General features: G+C 53.8%; 1 protein-coding gene across 1 annotated transcript; it reads right to left on the reverse strand.

Annotated features, from left to right (window-relative positions):
- Positions 1–1,002: 1,002 nt before the first annotated feature.
- Positions 1,003–27,653, reverse strand: LOC145340306 (uncharacterized; the record flags this gene model as incomplete). The annotated part of the gene is made up of 7 exons (XM_080184753.1): positions 1,003–1,671; positions 8,140–8,361; positions 10,627–10,738; positions 13,772–14,167; positions 17,908–21,122; positions 21,210–21,359; positions 27,532–27,653. Coding segments are annotated over 5 exons (3,897 nt in total), but the record flags the coding sequence as incomplete, so codon positions are not given.
- Between the last annotated feature and the right edge of the window lie 280 nt (positions 27,654–27,933).

Consider the following 27,933-nt stretch of genomic DNA (forward strand, 5'->3'; position numbering starts at 1 on the left):
AACATCAGTTGATTCTGGGCGGCACGATGGCACAGTGGTTAGCACTGCTGTCTCACAGTGCCAGGGACCTGGGTTCGATTCCCAGCAGGCCCAGGAATTGATTCCTGGCTCGGGTCACTGTCTGTGAGGACTCTGCATGTTCTCCCCATGTCTGCGTGGGTTTCCTCCGGGTGCTCCAGTTTCCTCCCACAGTCTAAAGATGTGCAGCTTAGGTTGATTGGCTGTGATGAATTGTCTGACTGTCAGGGGATTAGTCGGATAAATGTATGGAATGATGGGGACGGGAACTGGGAGGGGTTGTCTGTGCAGGTTCGATGGGTCGAATGGCCTCCTTCTACACTGGGAGGAGTGTCAGCCTGGATTATGGAGCTCAAATCCTAGAGTATATACATCTACCCCCGACAGTGCAGCACTCCCTCAGCAGAAAAAATATTTTGCCTTATTTCTGATCTCTGACCCCATACACTTTGTCTGTTAGATACAGAGTAAAACACCCTCTACACTGTCCCCCATCAAACACTCCCAGGACAGGTACAGCACGGGGTTAGATACAGAGTAAAGCTCCCTCTACACTGTCCCCCCATCAAACACTCCCAGGACAGGTACAGCACGGGGTTAGATACAGAGTAAAGCTCCCTCTACACTGTCCCCCATCAAACACTCCCAGGACAGGTACAGCACGGGGTTAGATACAGAGTAAAGCTCCCTCTACACTGTCCCCATCAAACACTCCCAGGACAGGTACAGCACGGGGTTAGATACAGAGTAAAGCTCCCTCTACACTGTCCCCCATCAAACACTCCCAGGACAGGGACAGCACGGGGTTAGATACAGAGTAAAGCTCCCTCTACACTGTCCCCATCAAACACTCCCAGGACAGGTACAGCACGGGGTTAGATACAGAGTAAAGCTCCCTCTACACTGTCCCCCCATCAAACACTCCCAGGACAGGTACAGCACGGGGTTAGATACAGAGTAAAGCTCCCTCTACACTGTCCCCCATCAAACACTCCCAGGACAGGTACAGCACGGGGTTAGATACAGAGTAAAGCTCCCTCTACACTGTCCCCATCAAACACTCTGTATCTAATCAATGTCTCTTGAAGGGAGTTTGGAGATGTCTGAAGGAGATGCAGTTCCTTCTGTTCCAAGGGATTGCTGGGATTCTGTCAGACTCGTTCAGAAGTTCATCTCTCACATGATGTTGGGTTGTCTTTGAAGTGGAGTGGGCCAATGCCAATGCAGGTGTGAGCACTCAGAGTTCCTGCCAGGGTGGTGGGCATGGGGAACTTGAACCCCAGCCCTCCTACATCAGCACCGTCAGTCATTTCATACAGCGGGAGGGGAGGGTAGTTGGCGAAATGTCCTGGGTTCTGGCATCTGCGGATGGTTTACTGGCTGCGATGCAGTGAAAGGTTGACGCTCAGCTGGTCAGGCTGACCCTTCCCCCTCTGTCCAGGCAAACAGCAGCCCAATGCTGAGTGTCAGCCATCTTGGAATGGTGGTAGGATTGGCCGTGGGAAATTGCACTCGCTGATAATGGAACACATTGGTTTGGTATGGGCTGGCGTGGTGATTAATGACTGCATTCTGCCTCGCGCCCAAAGCACCAATCCACCTCCTTCCTCCTCGCGCTCACACCTTCCTCTGACTCTCAGTCTTCACAGTGACCTGTGGAGCATCACAAAGCAGACAATCTGATTACAAACTGAACCAGTGTCTCACAGAGGCCCCTGTGAACATTCACCAAGATACTCTCTCTCTCACGCTCTGCTTCTCACACTGTGTCTCTCTCTCTCACGCTCTGCTTCTCACACTGTGTCTCTCTCTCTCACGCTCTGCTTCTCACACTGTGTCTCTCACGCTCTGCTTCTCACACTGTGTCTCTCTCTCTCACACTCTGCTTCTCACACTGTGTCTCTCTCTCTCACGCTCTGCTTCTCACACTGTGTCTCTCTCTCTCACGCTCTGCTTCTCACACTGTGTCTCTCTCTCTCACGCTCTGCTTCTCACACTGTGTCTCTCTCTCTCACACACTCTGTTTCTCACACTGTGTCTCTCTCTCTCACACTGTGTCTCTCTCTCTCACACACTCTGTTTCTCACACTGTGTCTCTCTCTCTCACGCTCTGCTTCTCACACTGTGTCTCTCTCTCTCACGCTCTGCTTCTCACACTGTGTCTCTCTCTCACACTCTGCTTCTCACACTGTGTCTCTCTCTCACACTCTGCATCTCACACTGTGTCTCTCTCTCTCACGCTCTGCTTCTCACACTGTGTCTCTCTCTCTCACACTCTGCTTCTCACACTGTGTCTCTCTCTCTCTCACGCTCTGCTTCTCACACTGTCTCTCTCTCTCTCTCACGCTCTGCATCTCACACTGTGTCTCTCTCTCTCACGCTCTGCTTCTCACACTGTGTCTCTCTCTCTCACACTCTGCTTCTCACACTGTGTCTCTCTCTCTCACACTCTGCTTCTCACACTGTGTCTCTCTCTCTCACGCTCTGCTTCTCACACTGTGTCTCTCTCTCTCACGCTCTGCTTCTCACACTGTGTCTCTCTCACACTCTGCTTCTCACACTGTGTCTCTCTCTCTCACACTCTGCTTCTCACACTGTGTCTCTCTCTCTCACACTCTGCATCTCACACTGTGTCTCTCTCTCTCACGCTCTGCTTCTCACACAGTGTCTCTCTCTCACACTCTGCTTCTCACACTGTGTCTCTCACACTCTGCTTCTCACACTGTGTCTCTCTCTCACACTCTGCTTCTCACACTGTGTCTCTCTCTCACACTCTGCTTCTCACACTGTGTCTCTCACACTCTGCTTCTCACACTGTGTCTCTCTCTCTCACGCTCTGCTTCTCACACTGTGTCTCTCTCTCTCACACTCTGCTTCTCACACTGTGTCTCTCTCTCTCTCACGCTCTGCTTCTCACACTGTGTCTCTCTCTCTCACACTCTGCTTCTCACACTGTGTCTCTCTCTCTCACACTCTGCTTCTCACACTGTGTCTCTCTCTCTCACGCTCTGCATCTCACACTGTGTCTCTCTCTCTCACGCTCTGCTTCTCACACAGTGTCTCTCTCTCACACTCTGCTTCTCACACTGTGTCTCTCACACTCTGCTTCTCACACTGTGTCTCTCTCTCTCACACTCTGCTTCTCACACTGTGTCTCTCTCTCTCACGCTCTGCTTCTCACACTGTGTCTCTCTCTCTCACACTCTGCTTCTCACACTGTGTCTCTCTCTCTCACGCTCTGCTTCTCACACTGTCTCTCTCTCTCTCACGCTCTGCTTCTCACACTGTGTCTCTCTCTCTCACGCTCTGCTTCTCACACTGTGTCTCTCTCTCACACTCTGCTTCTCACACTGTGTCTCTCTCTCACGCTCTGCTTCTCACATTGTCTCTCTCTCTCTCTCACGCTCTGCTTCTCACACTGTCTCTCTCTCTCTCTCACGCTCTGCTTCTCACACTGTGTCTCTCTCTCACACTCTGCTTCTCACACTGTGTCTCTCTCTCACGCTCTGCTTCTCACATTGTCTCTCTCTCTCTCTCACGCTCTGCTTCTCACACTGTCTCTCTCTCTCTCTCACGCTCTGCTTCTCACACTGTGTCTCTGTCTCTCACGCTCTGCTTCTCACACTGTCTCTCTCACACTCTGCTTCTCACACTGTGTCTCTCTCTCACGCTCTGCTTCTCACACTGTGTCTCTGTCTCTCACGCTCTGCTTCTCACACTGTCTCTCTCTCTCTCACGCTCTGCTTCTCACACTGTCTCTCTCTCTCTCACGCTCTGCTTCTCACACTGTGTCTCTCTCTCTCACGCTCTGCTTCTCACACTGTGTCTCTCTCTCTCACACTCTGCTTCTCACACTGCGTCTCTCTCTCTCACACTCTGCTTCTCACACTGTCTCTCTCTCTCACGCTCTGCTTCTCACACTGTGTCTCTCTCTCACGCTCTGCTTCTCACACTGTCTCTCTCTCTCACACTCTGCTTCTCACACTGTGTCTCTCACACTCTGCTTCTCACACTGTCTCTCTCTCTCACGCTCTGCTTCTCACACTGTGTCTCTCTCTCTCACGCTCTGCTTCTCACACTGTGTCTCTCTCTCTCACGCTCTGCTTCTCACACTGTCTCTCTCTCTCTCACGCTCTGCTTCTCACACTGTCTCTCTCACACTCTGCTTCTCACACTGTCTCTCTCACACTCTGCTTCTCACACTGTCTCTCTCTCTCACGCTCTGCTTCTCACACTGTGTCTCTCACGCTCTGCTTCTCACACTGTGTCTCTCTCTCTCACACTCTGCTTCTCACACTGTGTCTCTCTCTCTCACGCTCTGCTTCTCACACTGTGTCTCTCTCTCTCACACTCTGCTTCTCACACTGCGTCTCTCTCTTTCACGCTCTGCTTCTCACACTGTGTCTCTCTCTCTCACACTCTGCTTCTCACACTGTCTCTCTCTCTCTCACGCTCTGCTTCTCACACTGTGTCTCTCTCTCTCACACTCTGCTTCTCACACTGCGTCTCTCTCTCTCACGCTCTGCTTCTCACACTGTGTCTCTCTCTCTCACACTCTGCTTCTCACACTGTCTCTCTCTCACGCTCTGCATCTCACACTGTGTCTCTGTCTCTCACACTCTGCTTCTCACACTGTGTCTCTCTCTCTCACGCTCTGCTTCTCACACTGTGTCTCTCACGCTCTGCTTCTCACACTGTGTCTCTGTCTCTCACACTCTGCTTCTCACACTGTGTCTCTCACACTCTGATTCTCACACTGTGTCTCTCTCTCTCACGCTCTGCTTCTCACACTGTCTCTCTCACACTCTGCTTCTCACACTGTGTCTCTCTCTCACGCTCTGCTTCTCACACTGTGTCTCTCTCTCACGCTCTGCTTCTCACACTGTGTCTCTCTCTCTCACACTCTGCTTCTCACACTGTCTCTCTCACGCTCTGCTTCTCACACTGTGTCTCTCTCTCTCACGCTCTGCTTCTCACACTGTGTCTCTCTCTCTCACGCTCTGCTTCTCACACTGTGTCTCTCACGCTCTGCTTCTCACACTGTGTCTCTCTCTCACGCTCTGCTTCTCACACTGTGTCTCTCTCTCACGCTCTGCTTCTCACACTGTGTCTCTCTCTCTCACACTCTGCTTCTCACACTGTCTCTCTCACGCTCTGCTTCTCACACTGTGTCTCTCTCTCTCACGCTCTGCTTCTCACACTGTGTCTCTGTCTCTCACACTCTGCTTCTCACACTGTGTCTCTCTCTCTCACGCTCTGCTTCTCACACTGTCTCTCTCTCTCACGCTCTGCTTCTCACACTGTGTCTCTCACACTCTGATTCTCACACTGTGTCTCTCTCTCTCACGCTCTGCTTCTCACACTGTCTCTCTCACACTCTGCTTCTCACACTGTGTCTCTCTCTCACGCTCTGCTTCTCACACTGTGTCTCTCTCTCACGCTCTGCTTCTCACACTGTGTCTCTCTCTCTCACACTCTGCTTCTCACACTGTCTCTCTCACGCTCTGCTTCTCACACTGTGTCTCTCTCTCTCACACTCTGCTTCTCACACTGTGTCTCTCTCTCTCACACACTCTGCTTCTCACACTGTGTCTCTCTCTCTCACACTCTGCTTCTCACACTGTGTCTCTCTCTCTCACGCTCTGCTTCTCACACTGTGTCTCTCTCTCTCACACTCTGCTTCTCACACTGTGTCTCTCTCTCTCACACTCTGCTTCTCACACTGTCTCTCTCTCTCTCACGCTCTGCTTCTCACACTGTGTCTCTCTCTCTCACACTCTGCTTCTCACACTGCGTCTCTCTCTCTCACGCTCTGCTTCTCACACTGTCTCTCTCTCTCTCACGCTCTGCTTCTCACACTGTGTCTCTCTCTCACACTCTGCTTCTCACACTGTCTCTCTCTCTCTCACGCTCTGCTTCTCACACTGTGTCTCTCTCTCACGCTCTGCTTCTCACACTGTGTCTCTGTCTCTCACACTCTGCTTCTCACACTGTCTCTCTCTCTCTCACGCTCTGCTTCTCACACTGTGTCTCTCTCTCACGCTCTGCTTCTCACACTGTGTCTCTGTCTCTCACACTCTGCTTCTCACACTGTGTCTCTCTCTCTCACGCTCTGCTTCTCACACTGTCTCTCTCTCTCTCACGCTCTGCTTCTCACACTGTCTCTCTCTCTCACGCTCTGCTTCTCACACTGTCTCTCTCACACTCTGCTTCTCACACTGTGTCTCTCTCTCACGCTCTGCTTCTCACACTGTGTCTCTCTCTCACGCTCTGCTTCTCACACTGTGTCTCTCTCTCTCACGCTCTGCTTCTCACACTGTGTCTCTCTCTCACGCTCTGCTTCTCACACTGTCTCTCTCTCTCTCACGCTCTGCTTCTCACACTGTGTCTCTCTCTCACACTCTGCTTCTCACACTGTGTCTCTCTCTCACGCTCTGCTTCTCACACTGTGTCTCTCTCTCTCACGCTCTGCTTCTCACACTGTGTCTCTCTCTCACGCTCTGCTTCTCACACTGTCTCTCTCTCTCACGCTCTGCTTCTCACACTGTCTCTCTCACACTCTGCTTCTCACACTGTCTCTCTCACGCTCTGCTTCTCACACTGTGTCTCTCTCTCTCACACTCTGCTTCTCACACTGTGTCTCTCTCTCTCACGCTCTGCTTCTCACACTGTGTCTCTCTCTCTCACACACTCTGCTTCTCACACTGTGTCTCTCTCTCTCACACACTCTGTTTCTCACACTGTGTCTCTCTCTCTCACACTCTGCTTCTCACACTGTGTCTCTCTCTCTCACGCTCTGCTTCTCACACTGTGTCTCTCTCGCTCTGCTTCTCACACTGTGTCTCTCTCACACACTCTGCTTCTCTCTCTCTTTCTCTCTGTCTTGCCCCCTCTCTCTCCCACTCCCTCTGTCTCTCTCTCTGTCTCTCTCCCCCACTCCCTCGATCTTTCTCACTCTCTCTGTCTCTCTCACCAACTCCCCCCGTCCCTGTCTTGTCCCCTCCCTGTCTCTCCCTCTCTCTGTCTCGTTCTCCCTCCTTCTGTGTATCATTCCTTCCTCTGTGTGTGTCTCTCTCTCTCCCCCGCCCTCTGTGTGTGTCTCTCTCTCCCTCTGTCTCTTTCTCTCTGCTTTTCTCTGTCTCTGTCTCGCTCCCTCTCTGTCTGTGTCTGTCTCTCTGTTTCTGCCTCCCTCCCGCTCTCTCTCTGTCCCACTCTCTCTCTGTGTCTTTCACTCTCTCTCTTTCTCCCTCTGTCTCTCCCTGCTGCGCCTCCCACTCTGTCTCTCCGGCTCCTGCTCTGTCTCGCTCACTCTCTGCCTTGCTCGCTCTCTGTCTGCCTTGCCAGCTCTGTCTCCCGCTCTCTTTCTATCCGTCACTTTCAATCTCTGTCTATCTCTGTCTCTCTCTCCAAATGTGTCTCTCTCTATCCCTGTCTTGCCCATTCTTTTTCTCTATGTGTCTCCTTCTCTCTCTCTCTGTATGTCTGAATCTCTCTCTCTGTCTGTCTGTCTTCCTTTCTCTGGCTCTCTCTCTCTCTCTGGTCACGTCTCTTACTGTCTGGGTCTCTCTCTCTCTGTCTGTCTAAGTGTGTGTCTCTCTCTCTCTCTCTGTCTCTCTGTCTCCGTCTCTCTTGTCCCATCCTGCCATGCTCTCCCCCCCGCCACTCTCTCTCTCTCTGTCTCTCTCTCCCTCTCCCTGTCTCTGTTTCTCCCTCTGTCTTGCTCCCTCTGTCTCTCCCCTTCTCTGTCTCTCTATTTGTATCCCTCTTCCTGCCTGGTCTGCCTCCCCCCCTCCTGGTCCTGTCTCTCTCTCTCTCTTCTGCCACCCCTATCAAAGTAAAAAGTCTGACAACACCAGGTTTTAATCCAACCGATTTATTTGATAGTAAACACACAAGCTTTCAGGGTTAGTCCCTTCGTCAGGTGAATGAAGGGACTAACCCCGAAAGCTTGTGTGTTTACTATCAAATAAATCGGTTGGATTAAAACCTGGTGTTGTCAGACTTTTTACTGTGTTTACGCCAGTCCAACGCCGGCATACCCACATCATGACCTCTATCAAAGCCCATCGATCTCTGTCATCTAACATTCACTGGGAATCTTTTTGCTGCCGGCACTCTTACCTCTGTGGGAGACAGTTTCTGGGTCAGTGACATGTGTGATGGAGAATCGTGTCTGACTAGCCGGTGAGATTGTGAACCTCGAAGCCACACTGTCCCTCTGCGATGTGTCCAGCCCTGTGCACGGTCCGAGAGCTGGGGCAGTGGATGACTGAGTCACCATGGCAATAAACGAGGACTTCGGAGCAGTTAAAGGAAAATCGTCATCCCACTCAAAACTTCCACCTGACAACACAGCAAAAAGTCAGCAGATACAGAGTAAAGCTCCCTCTACACTGTCCCCCATCAAACACTCCCAGGACAGGTACAGCACGGGGTTAGATACAGAGTAAAGCTCCCTCTACACTGTCCCCATCAAACACTCCCAGGACAGTTACAGCACGGGGTTAGATACAGAGTAAAGCTCCCTCTACACTGTCCCCATCAAACACTCCCAGGACAGGGACAGCACGGGGTTAGATACAGAGTAAAGCTCCCTCTACACTGTCCCCATCAAACACTCCCAGGACAGGTACAGCACGGGGTTAGATACAGAGTAAAGCTCCCTCTACACTGTCCCCATCAAACACTCCCAGGACAGGTACAGCATGGGGTTAGATACAGAGTAAAGCTCCCTCTACACTGTCCCCATCAAACACTCCCAGGACAGGTACAGCACGGGGTTAGATACAGAGTAAAGCTCCCTCTACACTGTCCCCATCAAACACTCCCAGGACAGTTACAGCACGGGGTTAGATACAGAGTAAAGCTCCCTCTACACTGTCCCCCCATCAAACACTCCCAGGACAGGGACAGCACGGGGTTAGATACAGAGTAAAGCTCCCTCTACACTGTCCCCATCAAACACTCCCAGGACAGGGACAGCACGGGGTTAGATACAGAGTAAAGCTCCCTCTACACTGTCCCCCCATCAAACACTCCCAGGACAGGGACAGCACGGGGTTAGATACAGAGTAAAGTTCCCTCTACACTGTCCCCCCATCAAACACTCCGAGGACAGGTACAGCGCGGGGTTAGATACAGAGTAAAGCTCCCTCTACACTGTCCCCATCAAACACGATGTGGGTATGCCGGCGTTGGACTGGCGTAAACACAGTAAAAAGTCTGACAACACCAGGTTTTAGTCCAATCGATTTATTTGATAATAGACTCACAAGCTTTCGAGGTTTCCCTCTTCGTCAGGTGAATGGAGAGTTCTGGCCTCAGACAGAGCATATAAAGCACAGACAGTTTAGAGATTACTGATTAGAATGCGAATCCTTACACCTAACCTGCTGTTCAAGACCTGAAGTGGCTGACAATGTGAGTGGAAGGAGCACTGATCACAGGTTACAGAGATGTGTATTGTCTCCAGACAGTACAGTAAGTGAGGTTTTGCAAACCCAGGCAAGTCACGGGGGTTACAGATAGTGCAACATGAACCCAAGATCCCTGTTGAGACCGTCCTCATGTGTGCGGAACTTGGCTATCAGTCTCTGTTCAGCGACTCTGCGCGGTCGCAAAACCTCACTTACTGTACTGTCTGGAGACAATACACATCTCTGTAACCTGTGATCAGTGCTCCTTCCACTCACATTGTCAGCCACTTCAGGTCTTGAACAGCAGGTTAGGCGTAAGGATTCGCATTCTAATCAGTAATCTCTAAACTGTCTGTGCTTTATATGCTCTGTCTGAGGCCAGAACTCTCCATTCACCTGACGAAGAGGGAAACCTCGAAAGCTTGTGAGTCTATTATCAAATAAATCGGTTGGACTAAAACCTGGTGTTGTCAGACTTTTTACCCCATCAAACACTCCCAGGACAGGTTCAGCACGGGGTTAGATACAGAGTAAAGCTCCCTCTACACTGTCCCCCCATCAAACACTCCCAGGACAGGTACAGCATGGGGTTAGATACAGAGTAAAGCTCTCTCTACACTGTCCCCATCAAACACTCCCAGGACAGGTTCAGCACGGGGTTAGATACAGAGTAAAGCTCCCTCTACACTGTCCCCCCATCAAACACTCCCAGGACAGGTTCAGCACGGGGTTAGATACAGAGTAAAGCTCCCTCTACACTGTCCCCCCATCAAACACTCCCAGGACAGGTACAGCACGGGGTTAGATACAGAGTAAAGCTCTCTCTACACTGTCCCCATCAAACACTCCCAGGACAGGTATAGCACGGGGTTAGATACAGAGTAAAGCTCCCTCTACACTGTCCCCCCATCAAACACTCCCAGGACAGGTACAGCACGGGGTTAGATACAGAGTAAAGCTCCCTCTACACTGTCCTCCATCAAACACTCCCAGGACAGGTACAGCACGGGGTTAGATACAGAGTAAAGCTCTCTCTACACTGTCCCCATCAAACACTCCCAGGACAGGTACAGCACGGGGTTAGATACAGAGTAAAGCTCCCTCTACACTGTCCCCCATCAAACACTCCCAGGAAAGAGCACTGTTTGGATGGGTGAGTGAGTGTGCTGGAGTGGTTGGAGTTTACACTTACTGAAGCCATCAATGTGAGGCAATGGTTCTAGAAGTTCCTTGCTGTGGAGTCCCTGGGGAGTCCTCTCACTCTCCATCATATTTCCAGAGCACAAGGTGTTAGTCGGTGTTTCCTGGAAGATCCAAATTGAGAGCAGCAATCAACCACTCTTCATGGGTGGAGAGCTGACGGTTCAAACTGTAATGAGAGACTGAGAGAGACGGGGGGAGACGCAGAGAGACGGGGGGGAGACCCAGAGAGACGGGGGGGAGACCCAGAGAGACGGGGGGAGACCCAGAGAGACGGGGGGTGGGGGGAGACCCAGAGAGACGGGGGGAGACAGAGAGAGACGGGGGGAGACAGAGAGAGACGGGGGGAGACAGAGAGAGACTAGGGGAGACAGAGAGAGATAGACAGGGAGAGAGAGAGATAGACAGGGAGAGAGGCAGAGAGGGATGGGGAGAGAGAGAGAGGGACAGAGACAGAGAGAGAGAGACAGAGAGAGAGAGACATAGAGACGGAGAGAAAGAGACGGAGAGAGGGAGAGCGAGAGGGAAAGAGACGGAGAGAGAGATAAAGAGACACAGAGGGGGAGACAATGGGCCCGATTTTGTTTTTGATTCTAAGTGCTGAGTGGATTTGAAACTGGGAGTGTTTCAGACCCGATTTTCAGATCCGTTTTCAGGCTCCCCCATACGCACTCTGCCTGAAATGATATCAGTGATTCTAAATCGCGCTGCACAAGCCTGTGGGCTGGGTTAGTACGCCCGAAATCCTGCAGCCCCAATCGGAGCCCCCAACTGCGCATGCGCAGAAAAAGAATAGAATAACGCTCCCCAGCCAGATCCCTCCTGGGTTGGGTTATGCCTCCCCCTGACCCCCGACACACATTCCCCCCATCCCCCACAACACTACTGACCCCGTCATTCCCCCGCCACGCAGATCAATCACGGTCCCACCCCACTCCCCTTCCCCCTCACTGATCACAGACAGAGTGGCAGCGGGACCCCCCCTTCCCCCTCACTGATCACAGAGGCAGCGGGACCCCCCTTCCCCCTCACTGATCTCAGACAGAAGCAGCGGACCCCCCCTTCCCCCTCACTGATCACAGACAGAGTGGCAGCAGGACCCCCCTTCCCCCTCACTGATCACAGAGAGGCAGCGGACCCCCCCCTTCCCCCTCACTGATCACAGACAGAGGCAGCGGACCCCCCCTTCCCCCTCACTGATCACAGACAGAGTGGCAGCAGGACCCCCCCTTCCCCCTCACTGATCACAGAGAGGCAGCGGACCCCCCCTTCCCCCTCACTGATCACAGACAGAGGCAGCGGACCCCCCTTCCCCCTCACTGATCACAGACAGAGGCAGCGGACCCCCCCTTCCCCCTCACTGATCACAGACAGAGGCAGCGGACCCCCCTTCCCCCTCACTGATCACAGAGAGGCAGTGGACCCCCCCCTTCCCCCTCACTGATCACAGACAGAGGCAGCGGACCCCCCCTTCCCCCTCACTGATCTCAGACAGAGGCAGCGGACCCCCCCCCCCTTCCCCCTCACTGATCTCAGGCAGAGAGGCAGCAGACCCGCCCCTTCCCCCTCTGATCACAGACAGAGTGACAGCGGGACCCCCCCCTTCCCCCTCACTGATCACAGAGAGGCAGCGGACCCCCCCCTTCCCCCTCACTGATCACAGAGAGGCAGCGGACCCCCCCTTCCCCCTCACTGATCACAGACAGAGGCAGCGGACCCCCCCCTTCCCCCTCACTGATCACAGAGAGGCAGCGGACCCCCCCCTTCCCCCTCACTGATCTCAGGCAGAGTGGCAGCGGGACCCCCCCCCTCCCCCTCACTGATCTCAGGCAGAGTGGCAGCGGACCCCCCCCTTCCCCCTCACTGATCTCAGGCAGACAGGCAGCGGACCCCCCCCTTCCCCCTCACTGATCACAGAGAGGCAGCGGACTCCCCCCTTCCCCCTCACTGATCACAGAGAGGCAGGGGACCCCCCCTTCCCCCTCACTGATCACAGAGAGGCAGGGGACCCCCCCTTCCCCCTCACTGATCTCAGGCAGAGAGACAGCGGACCCCCCCCCCTTCCCCCTCACTGATCTCAGGCAGAGTGGCAGCGGGACCCCCCCACCTCACTGATCTCAGGCAGAGTGGCAGCGGGACCCCCCCCACCTCACTGATCTCAGGCAGAGTGGCAGCGGGACCCCCCCCCCTCCCCCCTCACTGATCTCAGGCAGAGTGGCAGTGAACCCCCCCTTCCCCCTCACTGATCTTAGGCAGAGCTGTTGGATATTTGCACTGACCTCCTCACTAACCCTCACTGATGGAGCGCCCAGATCAGACTTATATGGAGCATGTTTGTTTTGTGCTGATTCTGGACGGGTGAATGCGGTGGTAAAGGGGGAAGTGCCACTAAGTTTGGGCATACAGCCCATTAAATCAATTTAAATGTGGTCCCAATCGCGGAGGTGGGCACGGATCACACTACTCGCCTCACACCCCACTTTACCAGGTTTTCACACCCAAAAATGGGTGTAATGCAATGGTAAAATCGGGCATGGAGCAAGGGAGAAAGAGACGGAGCGAGGGACAGAGAGAGACGGAGCGAGGGACAGAGAGAGACGGAGCGAGGGACAGAGAGAGACGGAGCGAGGGACAGAGAGAGACGGAGCGAGGGACAGAGAGAGACGGAGCGAGGGACAGAGAGAGACGGAGCGAGGGACAGAGAGAGAGACGGAGCGAGGGACAGAGAGAGAGACGGAGCGAGGGACAGAGAGAGACGGAGCGAGGGACAGAGAGAGAGACGGAGCGAGGGACAGAGAGAGAGACGGAGCGAGGGACAGAGAGAGACGGAGCGAGGGACAGAGAGAGACGGAGCGAGGGACAGAGAGAGACGGAGCGAGGGACAGAGAGAGACGGAGCGAGGGACAGAGAGAGACGGAGCGAGGGACAGAGAGAGACGGAGCGAGGGACAGAGAGAGACGGAGCGAGGGACAGAGAGAGACGGAGCGAGGGACAGAGAGAGACGGAGCGAGGGACAGAGAGAGAGCGAGAGAGAGAGGGACAGAGAGAGAGCGAGAGAGAGAGACAGAGAAGAGCGAGGGAGAGAGAGAGGGAGAGATGGAGCAAGGGGGAGAGAGAGAGCGAGAGTCATCCCTTACCTGGTCGAAGAGGTAGAACGGTGACATCATCAAAGAAGGAGACCATTTTCTTCTTCTTTTCCAAGTCATCGAGGCTGTCCGGAGAGCGGGGGGATTTCAGCAGGCTGCGGAGATTGGACGATTCCTCGCTATCTGTCACCACAATGGGGACATGTGTCCGGCTTTCCCCCATCTCCTCATCGTCTTCCTCCTCCTCCTCTGATTGAGCTCCCACACGCTGTTCCCCTCTGCGCCACACCAGGCTCTGCTGGCCACACTGCTCCGCAGACTCTGCGTTTTCTTCCTGATCCCACAAACTGAAATCTTGGGAATCCCAAACAGGCTTGGGACTGGTCAGTCTGGGCTGTGTCTGCAGGTCTAGTGATGGTAGGGCGAGCGAGAGACGTGCAACCTTAGCTTCACAAAACACACAAAACCAAACATACAATCTTCATTTGGTCTTCTTCTGATGGCCCTGTATCAATCCCAAACTAATCCCACTGCCCCGCTCTCTCCCCATAGCCCTGTATCAATCTCCAAACTAATCCCACTGCCCCACTCTCTCCTCATAGCCCTGTATCAATCCCAAACTAATCCCACTGCCCCCACTCTCTCCCCATAGCCCTGTATCAATCGCCAAACTAATCCCACTGCCCCGCTCTCTCCCCATAGCCCTGTATCAATCTCCAAACTAATCCCACTGCCCCGCTCTCTCCCCATAGCCCTGTATCAATCTCCAAACTAATCCCACTGCCCCACTCTCTCCCCATAGCCCTGTATCAATCCCAAACTAATCCCACTGCCCCACTCTCTCCCCATAGCCCTGTATCAATCCCAAACTAATCCCACTGCCCCGCTCTCTCCCCATAGCCCTGTATCAATCCCCAAACTAATCCCACTGCCCCACTCTCTCCCCATAGCCCTGTATCAATCCCAAACTAATCCCACTATCCCACTCTCTCCTCATAGCCCTGTATCAATCCCAAAACTAATCCCACTGCCCCGCTCTCTCCCCATAGCCCCGTATCAATCCCAAACTAATCCCACTGCCCCACTCTCTCCTCATAGCCCTGTATCAATCCCAAACTAATCCCACTGCCCCACTCTCTCCTCATAGCCCTGTATCAATCCCAAACTAATCCCACTGCCCCACTCTCTCCTCATAGCCCTGTATCAATCCCAAACTAATCCCACTGCCCCGCTCTCTCCCCATAGCCCTGTATCAATCCCAAACTAATCCCACTGCCCCGCTCTCTCCCCATAGCCCTGTATCAATCCCAAACTAATCCCACTGCCCCACTCTCTCCCCATAGCCCTGTATCAATCCCAAACTAATCCCACTGCCCCGCTCTCTCCCCATAGCCCTGTATCAATCCCAAACTAATCCCACTGCCCCGCTCTCTCCCCATAGCCCTGTATCAATCCCAAACTAATCCCACTGCCCCACTCTCTCCTCATAGCCCTGTATCAGTCCCAAACTAATCCCACTGCCCCGCTCTCTCCCCATAGCCCTGTATCAGTCCCAAACTAATCCCACTGCCCCGCTCTCTCCCCATAGCCCTGTATCAATCCCAAACTAATCCCACTGTCCCGCTCTCTCCCCATAGCCCTGTATCAATCCCAAACTAATCCCACTGCCCCGCTCTCTCCCCATAGCCCTGTATCAATCCCAAACTAATCCCACTGTCCCGCTCTCTCCCCATAGCCCTGTATCAATCCCAAACTAATCCCACTGCCCCGCTCTCTCCCCATAGCCCTGTATCAATCCCCAAACTAATCCCACTGCCAACTCTCTCCCCATAGCCCTGTATCAATCCCAGACTAATCCCACTGCCAACTCTCTCCCCATAGCCCTGTATCAATCGCCAAATTAATCCCACTGCCCCGCTCTCTCCCCATAGCCCTGTATCAATTCCCAAACTAATCCTACTGCCAAACTCTCTCCCCATAGCCCTCCACCAATCCCCAAACGAATCCCACTGCCAACTCTCTCCCCACAGTAATCCCCAAACTAATCCCACTGCCCTGCTCTCTCCCCACCTGTATCAATCCCAAACTAATCCTACTGTCCCACTCTCTCCCCATAGCCCTGTATCAATCCCAGACTAATCCCACTGCCCCGCTCTCTCCCCATAGCCCTGTATCAATCGCCAAACTAATCCCACTGCCCCGCTCTCTCCCCATAGCCCTGTATCAATCGCCAAACTAATCCCACTGTCCCGCTCTCTCCCCATAACCCTGTATCAATCCCCAAACTAATCCCACTGCCCCCGCTCTCTCCCCATAGCCCTGTATCAATCCCAAACTAATCCCACTGCCAACTCTCTCCCATAGCCCTGTATCAATCGCCAAACTAATCCCACTGCCCGCTCTCTCCCCATAGCCCTGTATCAATCCCAAACTAATCCTACTGCCAAACTCTCTCCCCATAGCCCTCCACCAATCCCCAAACGAATCCCACTGCCAACTCTCTCCCCACAGTAATCCCCAAATTAATCCCACTGCCCTGCTCTCTCCCCATAGCCCTGTATCAATCCCCAAACTAATCCCACTGCCCCGCTCTCTCCCCATAGCCTGTATCAATCCCAAACTAATCCCACTGCCCCGCTCTCTCCCCATAGCCTGTATCAATCCCAAACTAATCCCACTGCCCCACTCTCTCCCCATAGCCCTGTATCAATCCCAAACTAATCCCACTGCCCCGTTCTCTCCCCATAGCCCTGTATCAATCCCAAACTAATCCCACTGCCCCGTTCTCTCCCCATAGCCTGTATCAATCCCAAACTAATCCCACTGCCCCACTCTCTCCCCATAGCCTGTATCAATCCCAAACTAATCCCACTGCCCCGTTCTCTCCCCATAGCCCTGTATCAATCCCAGACTAATCCCACTGCCCCTCTCTATCATGGACTCGCTGACTGTGGCCTCGACCCCACATTCCCGTTGAACCCCCGATAACATTTCATCCCCTTGTTAATCGGGAATCTATCCCATTCTGCCTTAGAAACATTCAGACTCTGCTCCCACCGCCTTCTGAGGGAGACAGTCCCAGAGACTCACCCTCACCTCCCCTCTGAAACATATCTCCCATCTCCATCTGAAATGGGCCGCCCCTTATTTTTAAACAGCGACCCAGCACTCCCTCTCCCCATCCGGCTCCATAGTGACCGACTGAGACACACACACACACTCAAACAGACGGAGGGGCCAGGGGGAGGGCCCGGGGGAAGGAGTCAGGGGAGGGACGAAGGGGGGGAGGGGTGTCAGGGGGAGGGGTGTAGGGGGGAGGGGTGAGGGGGAGGGGTGACGAGCAAGGGGGAGTGTTGGGGGAGGGATGGGGGAGGGGCAAGGGGTGGCGAGGAGGGGGAGGGGCGAGGGGAGGGTGGGAGGGGCGAGAGGAGGGTGGGGGGGCGAGGGGCGGGGCAAGGGACAGGGCGAGGCAGGAGGGGCGAGGCTGGAGGGGCGAGGGGGGAGGGGCGAGGGGGAGGGGCGAGGGGGAGGGGCAAGGGGGAGGGGCGAGGGGGAGGGGCAAGGGGGAGGGGCGAGGGGGAGGGGCGAGGGGGAGGGGCGAGGGGAGGGGCGAGGGGGAGGGGGAGGGGGAGGGGGAGGGGCGAGGGGGAGGGGCGAGGGGGAGGGGCGAGGGGAGGGGCGAGGGGGAGGGGCGAGGGGGAGGGGCGAGGGGGAGGGGCGAGGGGGAGGGGCGAGGGGGAGGGGCGAGGGGGAGGGGCGAGGGGGAGGGGCGAGGGGGAGGGGCGAGGGGGAGGGGCGAGGGGGAGGGGCGAGGGGGAGGGGCGAGGGGGAGGGGCGAGGGGCGAGGGGGAGGGGCGAGGGGCGAGGGGGAGGGGCGAGGGGGAGGGGCGAGGGGCAAGGGGGAGGGGCGAGGGGGAGGGGCGAGGGGGAGGGGCGAGGGGGAGGGGGAGGGGGAGGGGTGAGGGGGAGGGGGAGGGGCGAGGGGCAGGGCGAGGTGCGAGTGGAGGGGCGAGACAGGGGAGGGGAGGGGGCGGGGGGAGGGGCAGGGGCGCGGGCGGGTGCGAGGGGCGAGTTGCGGGTGGGGGGAGGGGGGTGGCGAGGGTTTGTGGGGAGGGGTGAGGGGTGGGGGGGAGTGGCGAGGGGTGAGGGATGGGGAACACTCTCACACAGATGACAGTGTTCAGTACCTTTGATGTTTTCACTGGCTGGGGAAGTCATGGTGGAGAAATCGAGGAGGAGGTTTGTTTGTTTGCTGACCCCGGACTCCTCTGTGTGTCTCTGGCTTTCTCGAGTCCGCTCAGTGGTCCAAGGATCCTGCTCCTCGAGGGGCAACCTCTTCCCTGTGGCCTCACCACCAGTCGCCAGTCTCTCCTCCCTCACTGAAGACTGCCCCTGGTCTCCGTAGCAGTTGGGTGGGCCAGGATGTTGGTGAACCGTACTGGAGCGTTGGTGGTCCGTGCTGTATCGCGGGGGGCTACATTCCCCAGTGCCAGGGCTGTAGGGAGTCATGTAAGAGCTGGTAGATAGAAGCTTGCGGGTGACGTCCTCCCGCAGAGTATGCAGCAGCTCCTCCTTGCATACCTGGACCAAGAAACCATTCGACATCTGCCTCTGGACCAGCCGTTCTCCCAGAGGGGCCCTGGTCTCCTCTCCCACCAGCCTCCCAGGGCCTCCAGCACCCTCACTCCTCGCCTCTGGCCAGGACTTTGACTCTTTACCCTTTTTTTCAGTCTCCACACTCATTCCGTCCTTCTGCCCCCCTGCAGGCTCTTGAGAGAGCATTGGGCTTTGATCTTCATCGTGACCTGGGATTGGCACCTCGTCTTCCTCGTGGCCTGCTGTTGGCACCGGTTCTTCAACCAGATCTGTGATTGGCTCCTGGTCCCCAGCCAGATCTGTGATTGGCTCCTGGTCCCCAGCCAGATCTGTGATTGGCTCCTGGTCCCCAGCCAGATCTGTGATTGGCTCCTGGTCCCCAGCCAGATCTGTGATTGGCTCCTGGTCCCCAGCCAGATCTGTGATTGGCTCCTGGTCCCCAGCCAGATATGTGATTGGCTCCTGGTCCCCAGCCAGATCTGTGATTGGCTCCTGGTCCCCTGCCAGATCTGTGATTGGCTCCTGGTCCCCAGCCAGATATGTGATTGGCTCCTGGTCCCCAGCCAGATCTGTGATTGGCTCCTGGTCCCCAACCAGATCTGTGATTGGCTCCTGGTCCCCAGCCAGATCTGTGATTGGCTCCTGGACCCCAGCCAGCTCTGTGATTGGCTCCCGTTGTCCAACCAGATCTGTGATTGGCTCCTGATCCCCAGCCAGATTTGTGTTTGGCTCCTGGTCCCCAACCAGATCTGTGATTGGCTCCAGTTGTCCAACCAGATCTGTGATTGGCTCCTGGTCCCCAACCAGATCTGTGATTGGCTCCAGTTGTCCAACCAGATCTGTGATTGGCTCCTGGTCTTTAACCAGACCTGGGATTGGCTCCAGATCTCTAGCAAGGCCTGTGATTGGCTCTTGGTTTTCATCAAGTCTTGGGATTTGCTTTTGATATTCAACAAGACTTTTGATTGGCTCCTTATGCAAAGCAAGCCCTTGGATTGGCTCTTTGAGCTCAACAAGGGCTTTGATTGGCTTGTCATTTTCAATGACATCATTGATTTGCCTGTAATCTTCAACGAGATCCCTGAATGGCTCATGGTCTTCAGTGTGATCTCTGATTGGCTCATGGTGTTCAATGAGATCCTGGATTGGCATGTGGTCTTCAGTCAGGTCTCTGATTGGCCCATGTTCTTCAATGAAATCACTGATTGGCCCATGTACTTCAATGAGATCTCTGATTGGCTGGTGGTGTTCAATCAGGTGTCTGATTGGCCTATGGTGTTCAATGAGGTCTCTGATTGGCTCTCGGTGTTGGAGGAGCATGTGCACTTGCGTGGTGTTTATGGGCTGCCCGGAGTTGATGCCCTCGGAGTTCTCTGATCTCCAGGGCTCACTCTTGACCTTTCCCCTCCCCGTCAGGTACTCGTTCTTGAGGTTTTCCCATTCCTCAATCTTCCTCCTGCCTTCCTCCTCCTCGTCCAGCTCACCTTTACTGGGATCTTCATCGGCCAAGACCGGCCCCCTTGTCCTCTCCAAATCCCCGTCCTGGTCAGAGAAGTAGGCTGAATCCCTGTAAGGGGTCCCCTCGCCCAGGGGCCGCAGCCCGTCAGTCACTGGCAACGTAGCTGATCGACCATGGGGAGCATTGGCCTGCTTCTCCTCCTCCTCTTCCTCCGGCACAGTCTCCTTCAAGCTGAAGTCGGGGGACAGGGCGGTTTCAGTGTCATAGCCGCTGTCCGCTGGCTCTTTGGGGGGAGGTGGTGGGTCTTGGGGTGAGTCCCGGGGAGGCTCCTGGGGAGCGGGGCAGAGGAATGGGCGGTTGGCGGGCAGTGACGAGGCGAGGCCCCCTGGCTGCCCTCCAGAGGACGTGCAGAGGGTCCAGGCCTCAGCCCGGTCGGCGAGTGGACCCCGGGAGGCGAGAAGCCCGCCCTCAAGGGGGCCACTCAGCCCGTCAAACAACCCTGTGCCATCCGGGCGGGTTTGGGCGAAGAGGTTGAAGGCGTAGACAGTGGGGGGCTGGGCTGTCTCGACCAGGGAGGTCTCCTCCACACCCAGGGGCAGCGGGAACTCGGCCCGGGCAAGAGGGGGTGCCATCATGTCATCGTCAGCTGGGGAGACAACAATCTTGGCGGAAGGGAGGGGGCCAGAGGGTCCCGGCAGCTCCTGGAGGGCCAGATGGCCAGGGCTATGAGGGCGGCGAGAGGAGGATGGGGGACGGCGGGGAGGACAGAGGGGACTGGGGTAGCTGGGAGCAAGGGGGTGTTCGCTGGACTCCTCCAGCCGGATGTAGTACTCGCTGCAGACGGAGGGACTACGAGCACTGATTACTGGCACCACACTGGGTGTTTCTAGGCGGGGGGCAGCAGAGGGGGGCTGGCGCGCCTGAACAAAGGGGACAGCTGGGGCCTCTCTCCCACAGAGCCCACCTCCTCCTCCTCCTCCCCCCGCACCCCCAGGCTCTCCCACCCGCTGCCTGAATAGCGCCTGCTCCCACATGTACTCAAAGTTCAGGCCCCGACTGCTCTCCGTCACCGTCAGGACATCGTCCAGGTCACCAGGCAGACTGCGGGCCGCGCACAGCCCCTCCAGCAGCGGGAAGGCGTCCCCTCCTGCCCCCGGACCCCCCCTCCCGCTGGGCCTCAGCGCGTTCCAGCGACTCTCAAAGCTGTCCTCTTCCGTCTCCTCCTGCTGCGCCATTCCAGCCACAGCTCCGGCTCGCTGGCTCACCAGGTAGGTCAGCAGTAAGTGTACTTCCGCCACAGTCGTCCTTGTCTCCAAGGGCGCCCAGCAGAATTGCATCACCTCGTACCTGTGGAGGAGAAAGAGGCAGCTTCATTACTGCTGGACATGGGAGCTTCATTCTGTATCAAACCCCGTGCACTATCACATTACTCACCAGTAATCCGAATGGGGCAGTTTAATCCGGGGCTTCGCTAACTTCATCTGTTGCTCCTTAATGACGTACATTAGGACCTCGTGGTCAGATAGGTGACGGTATGGCTGGGTTCCGAATTCAAACAGCTCCCACAAGGTGATACCCAGTGACCTACAGCAAGAGATTCCAGTTAGATATCAGCAACAGCCTCTTGCTGGATCCAATGAAGAGCTTGTGGTGTCGACAGTAACATTTCAGTCTGGAGAGAGGATTTTCTAAGTAAACGGAAATAGAGAGTCCTGTTGGTGAACTCATGGAGTAACACACGGTCAGAGCTGTGGCCTCGACAGTTTACAATCTTCATCAAGGACTCGGATGAAGGGGCTGAGTTTATTGTAGCTAAATTTGCCTTTAATACAAAGATTGGTACGAAGGTAAGCTGTGTGGAGGATACAAAGATTCTGCCAAGGGATATGGGGTAGGTTGTGAGTGGACAACAATGTGACAGATGAAATATAATGTGGGAAGGTGAGGGTGTCCACCCTGGCAGGAAGAGCTGGAGAGGAGAATTTTATTTAAAGAGAGAGATTGCAGAGCTCTGCAATACAGAGGGATCTGGGTGTCCCAGTACATCAATCACAAAAAGCCTGCAGGCAGCTATAGCAAGTGATTTGGAGTACAAACAACCTTTATTGTAAAGGGGGGATGGAGTATAAAAGTCGGGAAGTGTCGCTACAACTGTCAGGGGCGTTAGTGTTTCCACAGCTGGAGTACTGCGCAGTTTCGATCTCCTTACTGAGAGAGGGGTAGTGTAATGTTAGGGTCCCTTTATGAATTTTTTTAAAATCACGCTCACAGCCTTAGGTGATGTCATCAGTGGAAGGAGAAAACAAAACTGTTGCCAGTCATATGACAAGGATTAGAATAGAATCATAGAAACCCTACAGTGCAGAAAGAGGCCATTGGGCCCATCCAGTTTGCACCAATCACAATCTCACCCAGGCCCAACCCCCACATCCTCACATATTTACCTGCTAATCCCTCTAATCTACGCATTTTAGGGCACTAGGGGCAATTTTTTAACACGGCCAATCAGCCAAACCCGCACATCTTTGGACTGTGGGAGGAAACTGCAGTTGTGTTTTAGTGGCAGTGTTAGCAGCACAGCTGAAAGTAGTCTCTGTCTGTGTTTTTAATTTTGAAAGTTTTACCAGTTAGCTGAAAGCACAGCTTGTTTGCTATCCTGCAGTAAAGAGTCTGTGCTCTGGGGTTTTTGAGGAACTGATGACTACAAGTTGCTCTGAGTTTTCAAGATCATTTGAAATCCACATTCAACACAGGGAACTGGATTCCAGTATTATGTGAGCTTTAACCTGTGCAGTGATTACTCTGTTTAAAAGCTTTTGTTTATTGGATATTGGTTTTAATATCCCAGTAGTGATATTCATTAAGAGTTATATGTTTCTATAACACTTGGGGCAAATGAGATCAAGGGTTGTGGGGAGAAAGCAGGATTAGGCTGTTGAGTTGGATGATCAACCGTGATTGTAATGAATGGTGGAGCAGGCTCGAAGGGCCAAATGGCCTCCTCCTGCTCCTATCTTCTATGTTATACATTGGAGTGATTATTTTGTTTCTTCTTTGTAATTGATAAAAGTTCTGGCTAATTTTCTTACTGCACATGTTAACTATATCCTTAAATAAACTTTGTTTGGTAAATGCTCCCTAGTGGGTAATTTGAATCATACCTGAAGTGGAACATCTCATGCTTATTCTAACCAAATTCAATATAAATAATTTGTGCTTCAGGTGGGCCTCATAGAACACTGAGGTTTCTAATCTGAACCATAACTAGCTAAGAGGAAGAGCAGACTGGGGGAGGTTGAATTTAGTGGGCCTGGAGTGTATTCTGGGGTGTATCTGCTTCAATGCAAGGAGTATAATAGGTAAGACAGATGAATTCGGACCCTTGATTCATGCACGGAACCTGGATGTGGTTGTGTCAACGGAGACTTGGTTAAAAGAGGGACAGGACTGGCAGCTCAACGTTCCGGGATATAAGTGTTTTAGGTGAGACAGAAGGGAAGGTAAAAGAGGTGGAGGAGTTGCAATACTGGTTAAGGAACATATTATAACTGTACAGAGGGTGGACACCTTAAGAGAATCAAGTAATGAGACACTGTGGGTAGAACTCAGAAACAGGAAGGGGACAGTCACTATGATAGGGGTGTACTACAGGCCTCCCAATAGCCCACGGGAAGTTAAGGAATGGATATGTAAGCAGATTGTGGACAGAAGTAGAAATAATGGGGTTGTTGTAGTGGGACACTTTCCTCATATTGACTGGAAATCTCTTAGGGTTAAGGGTTTGGATGGTAAGGAATTTGTTAAGTGTGTCCAGGAAGGTTTTTTGGAACAATATGTGGCTAGTCCAACTAGCGGGGGGGAGGTGGGGTTAAACTGGACCTAGTAGTAGGGAATGAGTCCGGCCAGGTCATCGAAGTTGCAGTGGGGGAACATGTGGAGAAGAGTGACCACAATTCCGTAAGCTTTCAGATATTGAGGGAAAAGGATGAGTGTTGTCCTGGGGTGAAGGTGCTAAATTGGGGGAAGGCTAACTACAACCAGATTAGGCAGGAGTTGGAGGCTGTTGTTTGGGAGAGGCTGTTCGAGGGTAAATCCACATCTAGCATGTGGGAGTCCTTTAAGGAGCAGTTGATCAGAGTGCTGGACAGGCATGTGCCTATGAAAAGGAAGGACAGGAAAGGCAGAATTTGGGAACCGTGGATGACTAGGGAAATTGTGAGTCTAGTTAAAAAGTAAAAGGATGCATACATGAGGTCTCAGCAACTAAAAACAGATGAAGCATTTGAATACAGGGACAGTAGGAAAGAACTCAAACAGGGAGTTCGGAGAGCAAAAAGGGGTCACCAAATGTCCTTTGCAGACAGGATTAAGGAGAATCCCAAGGCATTTTATACAGATATTAGGAAGAAGAGGCTAGCTAAAGAAAGAGTTGGTCCACTTAAGGACAAAGAAGGGAAATTATGTGTAGAGCCAATGGAAGTGGGTGAGATCCTTAATGAGTACTTTGCATCGGCATTCACAAAGGAGAGGGACGCAATGATGGATGGTGTCTTGGAGGGGTAGATAAACCCTCTAAAACAAGTCATCATTACGAGGGAGGAAGTGTTAGGTATATTAAGAAGCATTCAGGTAGACAAATCCCCAGGGACCAGATGGCATCTATCCCAGATTACTGAGGGAGACAACCGCTGGGCCTTCAGCAGAAATCTCTGTTTCCTCGTTGGCCACTGGTAAGGTCCCAGAGGCTTGGAGGATAGCCAATGTTGTCCTGTTGTTTAAGAAGGGTAGCAAGGATAATCTGGGTAACTACAGGCCAGTGAGCTTGGTGTCAGTGATAGTGAGATAGTTGGAAAAGATTCTTGGCGATAGGATCTGTACACATTTGGAACTGAATGATCTTGTTAGTGACAGACAGCATGGTTTTGTACAAGGGAATTTATGTCTCACTAATGAGTTTTTTGAGGGATGATAAAAATGATTGACAAGGGAAGGGCCGTGGATGTTGTCTACATGGACTTTAGTAAAGCATTTGACAAAGTCCCTCATGGCAGACTGGTGCAAAAGATTCAATCTCACAGGATCAGTGGTGAACTAGCTAGAAGGGCCAGAGAAGACAGAGGGTAGCGGTGGAAGAGTGTTTTCCTGAACGGAGGTCTGTAACTAGTGGTGTTCCACAGGAATTAGTGCTGGGACCTCTGTTGTTTGTGATATATATAAATGAATTGGAAGAAAATGTAGCTGGTCAGATTAGTAAGTTTGTGGATGACACTAAGATTAGTGGAGTTGTGGATAGTGATGAAGTTTGTCACAGAATATACCAGGATATTGATAGGCTGAAAATTAGGCAGAGAAATGGCAGATGGAATTTAATCCAGACAAATGCAAGGTGATGCATTTTGGTAGATCCAATTCAGGTGGGAACTATAAAATAAATGGCAGAACCATCAGGACCAAAGACACACAGAGAGATCTGGGAGTACAGGTCCACAGATCCTTAGGAGTGGCAGCACAGGTGGAAAAGGTGGTGAAGAAAGCATATGGCTTGCTTGTCTTCATTGGCAGGGGCATCAAGTATAAAAGTTGGTAAATTATGTTACAGTTGTATAAAATGTTGGTTAGGCCACATTTGGAGTACTGTGTCCAATTCTGGTCTCCACACCACCAGAAGGACATGAAGGCTTTGGAGAGAGTACAGAAAAGGTTTACCAGGATGTTGCCTGGGATGGAGGGTATTAGCTATGAGGAGAGATTGAATAAACTGGGATTGTTCTCCCTGGAAAGACAGAGGCTGAGGGGCAACTTGATAGACCTTTATAAGATTATGAGGGGTATAGATAGGGTGAACAGTTGGAAACTTTTTCCCAGGGCAGAAATGACAATTACAAGGGGGCACAAGTTCAAGATGAGGGGGGAAAGGTTCAGTGGAGGTATGCAGGGGGAGTTTTTTTTTACACAGAGGGTGGAGGAGGCCTGGAATGTGCTGCCAAGTGAAGTGGTTGAGGCAGTTACATTAGCCAAATTTAAGACTTAGCTTGATAGACACATGGACAAATGGGGAATAGAGGGATACAGGCTGTTAGTCTAGATAGGATAGTGTTTGGTGTAGACTTGGAGGGCCAGAGGGCCTGTTCCTGTACTGTCCTGTTTTTTGTATAACAATAAACTCATATTGGAGGCAGCTCAGAGAAGGGTCACTGGGCTGATTCCTGTGGAGGAGAGAGTTTGTCTAACTGGGAAAGGTTTGAGCAGGTTGGGGCCTGGAGCCCATTGGGAGTTTAAAATGAAAGGGGATCTTATTGAAATGTTTTCAGATCCTGGGGGATCTTTCCCTTCACGAGGGGGGTGGAGCAGAATGTACAATGAGTTGGGAGGGGGGCACAGTTTTAGAATAAGGGAGTGTCCCATTGAAGACGGAGGGGGGAGGGATTTCTTCTCTTGGGAGGGGGAGTTAGATCTCTCGCTGTGACAGTAACATTATATTCTGCACCCTCTCCTCTCTTTCTCTATGAATGGTACGCTTTAACAGTATAGTGCACAAGAAACAATACTTTAGCTGTATACTAATACATGTGACAATAATAAATCACATCAAAAAGATTCAGTGTGTGGGAATCCCCCCCCCACCACCGAACAGGAGAGCAATAGGGGCTGCGGCTCATTAACAGGACCGAGTTAGAGAGGTTTCTGATCCACAAGGAGGTTCAGGATGACGGGGGAGGGGGACAAAAAGGAAAGGAGTTGAGATTGACCACGATCTTATCAACTGGGAGAGCACAGCTTGAGGGGCTGAGTGGGCCATACCTGCTCAGAGCTCTTACCATGTTCTGACACAGCCACCAGCCATAGAGTGCATGGTTACTGTGTGTGTGAGGGTCAGAGTGACCAAGGTCTCATGGAGGGAAGGGGAGGGGGGAGAGAGGGGGAAGAGAGGGAGGGAAGAGAGGGAGTGAGGGAAGGGAGAGAGGGAGGGGAGAGAGAGAGGGAGGGAGGGGAGAGAGAGAGGGAGGGGAGAGAGAGAGGGAGGGGAGAGAGAGAGGGAGGGGAGAGAGAGAGGGAGGGGAGGGAGAGAGGGAGGGGAGGGGAGAGAGGGAGGGAGGGGAGAGAGGGAGGGGAGGGAGAGAGGGAGGGGAGGGAGAGAGGGAGGGGAGGGAGAGAGGGAGGGGAGGGAGAGAGGGAGGGGAGGGAGAGAGGGAGGGAGGGGAGAGAGGGAGGGAGGGGAGAGAGGGAGGGAGGGGAGAGAGGGAGGGAGGGGAGAGAGGGAGGGGAGGGGAGAGAGGGAGGGGAGGGGAGAGAGGGGAGGGGAGAGGAGAGAGGGGAGGGGAGGGGAGAGGGGGAGGGGAGAGAGGGGAGGGGAGAGGAGAGAGGGGAGAGAGGGGAGGGGAGGGGACGGAGGGGAGGGGAGAGAGGGGAGGGAGAGAGGGGAGGGGAGAGAGGGGAGGGGAGAGAGGGGAGGGGAGAGAGGGGAGGGGAGAGAGGGGAGGGAGAGAGGGGAGGGGAGAGAGGGGAGGGGAGAGAGGGGAGGGGAGAGAGGGGAGGGGAGAGAGGGGAGGGGAGAGAGGGGAGGGGAGAGAGGGGAGGGCAGAGACGGCGTGAGTGAGGGAGGGGAGGGAGGGAGGAAGAGCAGGAGGGAAGGGAGGGAGGAAGGGAGGGAAGAGAGGGAGGGGAGGGGAGGAAGGGAGGAAGAGAGGGAGGAGGAAGAGAGGGAGGGAGGGAGGGGAGGGAGGAAGGGGTGTCAGTCACTTGTTGACTCACTTACCACACATTGCTTGCCCTGGTCTGGTCGACCACCACCAGATTGCCGTGTACCTCATCAACAAGTTCTGGAGCAATCCATCGCAGAGGGACCCACAGCCTGTCCGATGTCAGGTAATAATCCTCCTGCCGAGAGATTGTGGGGGAAGGGAGTGGGGGTTAGAGTGTCTGTCAGACATCTTGTAACTTAGCAGCAAGAGGTGAATGTACAGGTCAATGTGGTCATTGCTTCATGGTCATTGCTTCAGTACCTCCAGTAACATAAGGAGCGAGCAACCCCACGCATTACTCACCCCGTCTGCCCTCCGCCCCGACCGACCCACCCTCTGCCCCACTCTCCCATCCTCCCCTCCCTCCCTCCGTCCTGCCCACCCTCTGCCCCACTCCTCCATCCTCCCTCCCTCCC

The sequence above is a fragment of the Carcharhinus amblyrhynchos genome, unplaced genomic scaffold (assembly GCF_965287045.1).
Source record: "Carcharhinus amblyrhynchos unplaced genomic scaffold, sCarAmb.v2.hapA scaffold_914, whole genome shotgun sequence".
NCBI lineage: Eukaryota > Metazoa > Chordata > Chondrichthyes > Carcharhiniformes > Carcharhinidae > Carcharhinus > Carcharhinus amblyrhynchos.